This window comes from Neolamprologus multifasciatus, chromosome 2 (genome assembly GCF_963576455.1).
Source record: "Neolamprologus multifasciatus chromosome 2, fNeoMul1.2, whole genome shotgun sequence".
In the NCBI taxonomy this organism is placed as follows: domain Eukaryota; kingdom Metazoa; phylum Chordata; class Actinopteri; order Cichliformes; family Cichlidae; genus Neolamprologus; species Neolamprologus multifasciatus.
Genome location: NC_140440.1, coordinates 8,801,878 through 8,809,407, shown reverse-complemented (window position 1 = coordinate 8,809,407; position 7,530 = coordinate 8,801,878). Strand labels below are relative to the sequence as shown.

Sequence of the window (7,530 nt, the reverse complement as noted above, 5' to 3'; positions counted from 1 at the left end):
TGAAAACAAATATTGAGCATAATTTTGCTGCTCGGTATTATACGATCGAGCCCCCTACCCTCCAGCAATCTTTCATATGAAATCAAATTTGCGCACTGATTAAATTTCCTGCATGTTTTCTCATTTGCATAATCACAAACAAAGCTCTAATGGCTATGAATGAAAACACATGGTAATCTGTGGGTCTAAGGCAAACAGGGTGTTTTTGGTACAACAACAACAACAAAAAGAAAATGCATGTTGCAAGTGCACAAGCCATTTTCATACTGCGTGATTCAGCATTTATCTTCATTACAGCAATCAATATGGCAAACTGGATTTTTCAGCAATTCCTGCAAACCTATTATGTATTGTTTCAGTGATCAATATCTTGCTCCCTAAACATGAAGACTAGACGAACATTTTTACAAGAGTATTACTGAGACTTTTTGGTTGTGCAGAGGCCTGGATTATCACTTTAAATAGAGCTGGAGGGAATATCTGCGTCTTAAGTATCTTCGAGCAAGGCATTGCAATGATTTATCTATAGCAGCAGCTGCTCCTAGCAGTGGAGTAGGAATATGCCGAAAGCTTTCCTCGTGTGAATGCTTCATGTAATCCTCCCCCTCCGTATTCACTTTTCAAGGCCACTGCGGAAACTTTCTTCAAAAAAACAAAAACCAAAAACAAAACAACACCAAACATCAGATAGCAACGCATTAACAGACAGCCACAGTTCACAGAAATATGTGTTCTGTGATTTATCTTACAATGTTTTAGACATCGTATCAGATTCAAAATACGCTCCAGTGACACATTTAAATTATTACTGGCTGTATGAGCAAATGCAACAGGGGAAAAAAGGCGATAGTTTTATTTTTTTAAGGCATCCCACAATGTCATCAATCATTCATTCATCGTGGCAAACATGAACTGCGCTCCAAATGTGACCAATCTTGTTCTGTTTGCTAAAATAAAAGGCTGGATTATAGCACAGAATGTTGAGGATTATAATTATGAAGCATTAATCATCGGTGGAAGATATGCACTTTAATGTCCTATGAATCAGACATGATCACGTTCCCCAAATTCAGCAAAATGCTTGTTTGAGCTGGATTACATACTCAAAGTGAACACACACACACACACACACGAAGTAAAAATAAATGAAAAAGTAAAAAAACTGACAGACTGAGCCTCATATTGCTAATGAGCCTGTGCAGGAAATATGATCTGATCATTAAAACAAAGTGCCTTCCTCAGACAGCCCCCGCTTTTCCTGATGATCCATGTGTTTCTCCCTGTCAAGCGAAAAAACTCTTACACAACAATCACTTAGTCAGTGTGATTCCTAAATCAATTTACAGCCGTAGCCACCCTGCTGAAGTGATGCATCATTCCACTGCTAATCTCACTTGCTTCTCCAATACACTCAAGCAACCTTGAGGCGCCCATAGAAATTAGCTTTACTTAATGGATGAGTATTAATCCCTCTTAGTCACAACAAAATTAAGGAATAATGCGCCCATGAATATTTCAGTTACACTGCAGCAACACAGGAATCTGCTTACACAGTCTGCCCCGACTTGTAAAAAAAGAACTGGCAATTAAATGCATTATTAATGCTTCATGATAAAATTCATATCCAGCTCCAGCTGAATGGGAGCTCGGGACTGAAAATTCAATGAGGAGTCGATAATATTTCAACTGAAGTTGCTGAACACATAGAACAGTGAAAAAAATGGCCTCTAAAATACTGCAGCTCATTGAACTGTGCCTTTTCTCTGCTCCTAACACGCCTGTCTCCTTAGGTAGTGCATTCTTATTATATCCCTTAAAAATAGATGTGAACCTTCCAAGTCAGTGAGTTCTTGCAGCCTCCCCCTGGAAGTTTTAATTAGAACACCAGTCATTCGTGTTATCGTTGTTTCAAGAGGGCTGCTTCCACATTCCTGAGCTGCCCACTTCATCACAGGATCAGAGGCCCGCAGTGAGTGGATTGTTTAGGACAGCTGCCTCATATTTACTCTGGATTTTACCTCAAGAGTAAGATCTAGATAATTTATGTTACTGATGGAAAGGAAACATAATGTGCTGCTATTTGGCAGAATTCCTACAGAGTCATAGCAAGTCTCTCACAAGGAAAATAGCAAGAAAAACTCCAACTACCAGCTTACACATGCGGTGAGCTTTCCAAATACACACAAATAGTATGATAAGAAACTACTGGTGCTGTGTCACACCTTTTAAAGTGTGTTTGTGTTTTGCAAAACATACTTGCAGCATTGTTAGAGGTCTGTAGATTTGTAATAACTGAGATGTTTTGATATTACAGCTAAAATGATCATATACCTCGAGATAAAACTCAATATGACTTGAATAAACATGAAAACACAGAACCAGCAATGCTCAGAAAAACAAAACCAACTTAACTTCAAAAGTCCAGGGCTGAAAAATTAAGCCAGTGCACACTGACCCAGATGTTTCTCAAATGGCTCATTGAAGTTGGCTCACAAAATGAATCAGTCCCCACAGAATCCCATTTTCTATATTCCCAACTTCATAGAAAACATCAACACAGACTGGCACAAGAATTGATTATTAGGAGCATGCCTAGTTTGAGTGACAGATATGTCCAGACTAGACCAATAGATGTCCTTTACACTTCACCCTGTACACTTCAAATCACTGAATCAAACCTTTTACTCTGTTGCCATGTGTGCCTTGTGGAGCATTTTAATGCAATTATCTAACAAACAATATGAACTGCTGTTTGGTAAACTGTAGTAAGAGCCTATCCAAAAACTGCGCTCCAGTATTTGTGAAAGGAGTTCTGCATTATTTTCTTTCATATGTTACAATAGATGTTACAACTACTGTGGCAGGTATCTCTGTATGGATGATGCGCCCATGCAGTATTCATACACACAACTTAGCATTTGACCCTCACTTGAGGCTTCAAAAATCTATGATGGTGGTAATGGCTGAAATGTTAATGTCAAAGCTTCAAAACGGGTGTTCACGCATCAGTGAGTTACCTCATGGTTACCCATTGGTTTGGTCTTTCATATACTTCTGTCTTTACCTCTCTGCAGGCGACGCCATTTGAATTTTTGGGGTTAAAAGAACAAAAATTCTTTTTGTGGTTAAAGTAAAACAAGCAGGAAAAAAACACAAGGAAATGCTTTTGGGAACGACTGTTCTCTTGGAAAGTAATACCGCTGTTATAATGTTAATGTCTGTATTTTATGTACCACTCAGACAATTGCCTTCTTCAAAGTTCATTATTATTTCCAAGATGAATTCTACACAGCACCTTTAAACATAACAATACTACCAATAATAATAATGACCACTTTGGTAAATTGATACAAAATGATACAACATAAATAATATTTTCAGAATAACATTTGCCATATATATTGTCACAGTTGTTCCACAGGTCATTCATAAACCAACATCTAAGTAATGTGCTTTATTTGGCTAAATGAAAAAAATAAATGTAAAAAAATCCCCCAAACTGACCAAATTGTTTAGTTGCTCTCTGAACATAACCACAGCTGCCTCACTGGATTCAGACTACATGAATGCATCTGGATTTAGTGAAAGATAATTGGTGACTGTCATCTTCCAGCCAGTAGCCATCATTATAGTATTTGTTTGGTACTGTCATTCATACCGGGCAGAGAAGTAGGGAGCAAAAGGTCTTTTGGTTCATATGAACTGACCTGCAATTGCATGATGCTGCCCCCTGTTGATAAACTGGTCTGCATGTTGTGTTTACAGCATGACTGTGAAATGATGTGTTGTTTTCGAGCAACAAAAGATTCTTTTTAATCTACTAAACATTTTTTTTTTCATTTTAAAATCTTGCAAGTAAACTGGTTTCGATCTGGAGGTTAGACATTTTCTGCAGAACTTATTTTCTATTTATACAACATACAAACTGTTAGGATAATACATTCCCCCTCTGCCAAACCATGTTATCAGATAGAAAGGGTTGTGAGCAAGTAGAAAATACTTTAGTGACGAAAAACACAAAATATAGGATTATTATGAACCACTCATCAAATGATTTTAAATCAACCACTGCATGTGAGTTTGTCCTGGAACTGTAAAACCTGACAATGTGGAAACATGGGAGTCGGTTAGGCTTCCCTCATATTGATTCAGTTTTAACATAGCACGCATCAGCCTAGGCTATTTCTCCCATGGACTGTAGGAGGATGGCTTCTGCAAGAAACAAAGGGCCCATGCTCTTGGCTCACAATGGGTTAAGTTGTGTGAAAAGCCGAGTTGGCGTTGATGGTATTCATACAAACTGATTAACGATACTGATCAACAAAACACGCGGGATTGTAAAGTTTAGTACGAAGGGGAACGAAACTCCGAGTCGTAATTGATTAGTACTGGCGCTGAAATGATGTAATTACCTACAGTAAGGCTTTGTGCACGAAACATTTTCTTTGCGCACTTGTTCAAATCATTAAGTATTAACAAGCTATTTTTAATGAAAGTTGCCGAATGCCTTAATTGCAGAATAATGATTGATAGAAGAGAAAGCGCCAGCCTGCAAGAAAACAAATCTGTCTAACTGTAGCTTTGAAGACAGCGAGCTTGCTTTCGACCTGATCAGGAACTTGGTTTTCAAGGGAGAGCGCCCCGCCCTCTTGGTACTTATAACAAGAAAGCCTGTTTGCAGGACGCTCAAACATAACAGGAACACTGGAGACCACATCGCTGTACATGAACCATACCTGGAAGAGAACTCTGGCTATAAAGACTTTACGGATTACGCTGTCTGTTTCGCCTTTTTACGGCAAGCGAAGGAGCAGAAGTGGCCATGGATTTTCTCAATCAGAACTATCTGAATGCGCGCAGCCCATATGACTATACTTTTAATTTCTGGAACGACTATCTTGGGCTGACGACTTTGGTTACGAAGAATAACAAGCTCAGCATGCCCCAAAATCCCAACTCCATCACCGAGTCCCTGAAAGCGACTCTGGGCTTGGACGATTCCCCGGCGTGTCCGTGCTTAATCGCGGGTGCCGTTGGAGAAAGCGGGCACATGGATTGTTGCTGCCCGTCCGGGAGCCCCCCACCAGCTTCCATCCTGGACTTGAAAGAGCGTTTCTCGATACTGAGCCCCTTCCAAAATCAGCTCGGCGTCCAGCTGCCGGAGCGGGAGGTGGGTTTTGGTGGGAACTTCACTGGGTTCGATATGTTCGGCATGGAGAAGAAGATGCGCAAACCCGCTTCCAGAACCAAACAGGAGCCGAAAATCTGCGTCTTCTGCCGAAATAACGGAGCGCCCGAGGAGGTGTACGGCTCCCACGTCCTGAAGACTCCGGACGGCAGGGTTGTGTGCCCGATTCTGAGGGCTTATACCTGCCCCCTTTGCAGTGCCAACGGGGACAATGCTCATACGATAAAATATTGTCCACTGTCAAAAGACCAGCCATCCCAGCGACCATTAAAGGGTGGGAGGGCTGTGGGTGGTAAGAGGATGAAAATATTTTAAACAAACAAGACTATAAAGTAAAATAAATTGCACTGAACAATTTCCAGATGACTGTTTTGATTTCGGCTCTAGCCTTTATCCCAGTTTCATAAACATATTGATTTTATCTTTTTTGTTTCTCTTAAGATCTCTTATATTTTTATAGTTCCTTTATCCACATAGAATAATTTTATGCTTTATACATCGGATTTATTTTTCTTTATAGTCTGTAGTTATTTTGAGTGTGGGTATACATACACATATGTATCAATAATCACAAAGTGTGAATAAATACAAAAAAATAAATAAAAAGTATTTTGGTCATGTAGGGAACACACTGACATTGGCAAAGGGGATGAATGTCATAGCCTTTTTCTACCAAGTATTTTTGTATGGTGAGCTAAGCTTGCCTCGATTTTCTTTCACGTCTTAGAAACCAAAGTTATGTTTGCCATTAAAGAAGCTCAAGAATGTGTCATTAGTGAATACTTGTGTGAGTCTGACTGGAGGAGGAACTCTTTGATCCCATCTGCCTGCCTAAAAACTCCACAACATATTTTCCAACTTGCTGTAAAAGTTGACATTCAATCTGCAAGGCAGGAAGAAAAAGAAGAAAAAAAAAAGACAATGTGGCCTCTGTTTAGGGCTCATATTCTCTGGGGAACGTTCTAATCAGTTGTTGTAAAGCCAAACCTCTGTTCTAATCATGTGTGATGAGACAGTTACCCGATTTTACATTTAATGAGAAATATTATTCAATATGTTTTATGTTTACATTCCCAAATAAGGGTGACACACTGGATTTCTTTTCTCTGTCAGTTCTCTCGTTCTTTATGGTGTTTTTGGTTTGGTTTGCCCTCACAATGTATTCACCACAGAGTCTCATAAGCATGTCTGCTTTGCATTATGAAACTGAGTAAGTCCCATTTACCTTTCATTCTGTGTCGGGGTGAAGAAAATGGCAAATGAATGTTCGCAAACAACATGTTATCCCATTATTACATTTCTGAAGAATCCCAAAAAAGATGCAAAAATGTTGTGAATGTATGATTGAAAGTGTCACTTGCAGGACTGCACATTTCTGACAGTTTTGTTTACCAAAGGAATACAATTGAATTGAAGAAAAAAAAAAGAGAAAGATTTGCTGTATTGTCTATAAAGTGATGTTTATTCAGTATTTTAACATTACAAGTGACTTCAGAGGGCGCTACCTCAACAGGATTTTGTACTTACACGTAAAAATGTCAACAGCAGTTTATTGATATAGTGCTGCCATTTATAATAAGGGTTTTGATAGGTATTTTTGATCTTTGTATAACATAATTGTATTTTCATTTTGTTGCATTTAACATAATGGAAGTAAGTTTCCAAGAAGCTATAGCATTGCTCACCAAAAGGTGAGACTGTCTGTAAATAGTGATATACCCATACTTTTTAAAGTTTAGTTGTTCAATGTTGCATTCTTGAGAGTGTGCAAGAGAGCGGATATTGAAAAAAAGCTGACAAAATTTGCCACTTTTAACAGAGGTTTTTTGGATTAAATGAATAAGAGAAAAAGAAACACTGTTGAACTTTGTTATTTATATTTTACCACAATTTCCTGTATGCTGCTGTGCAGAATAACAACATATAAATACACTAGAGAAATAAAAACGTATGAAATATTTGGACCTATGTGGTTGTGTTCTCTAATTGGTTTACCCTTTTCTAAACACAAAGGTTTTTGTTTAAGTCTCAGATTACTGATTTAGTGATTCCTAAACTACATTAAATCAAGCGGGGGGTGGGGGGTGGAGGAGGTCGACTAGAAACAAAGAAATGGCTTTGCTTGGCCTAATTGGCCAGCTAGCTGACTGTCTCACTCATGAGTTAACACAGAGCCTGTGTGTGGATCACATACGCCCTGCTTATGTTACATTTACTACTTTGCATTTTACCACACTTAACCTTTGCTTTTTGGATGAATTCAGACCGATCTGTTGCTCTCATATCTTAAAGATTTGTTTCTGAAAGGCAAACGCACTGCCATGGGTTGCTCACAGTTGTTT

The 7,530-nt window shown here is 38.8% G+C and overlaps 1 protein-coding gene across 1 annotated transcript; it reads left to right on the top strand.

The window, feature by feature from the left end:
• The first annotated feature begins 3,412 nt into the window (after nt 1-3,412).
• nanos1 (nanos homolog 1) lies at nt 3,413-7,152 on the top strand. The gene has a single exon (XM_085181433.1). It carries the CDS (start codon nt 4,823-4,825, stop codon nt 5,501-5,503), a length of 681 nt encoding a protein of 226 aa, XP_085037559.1. The 5' UTR covers nt 3,413-4,822; the 3' UTR covers nt 5,504-7,152.
• The last annotated feature ends 378 nt before the right edge of the window (nt 7,153-7,530 follow it).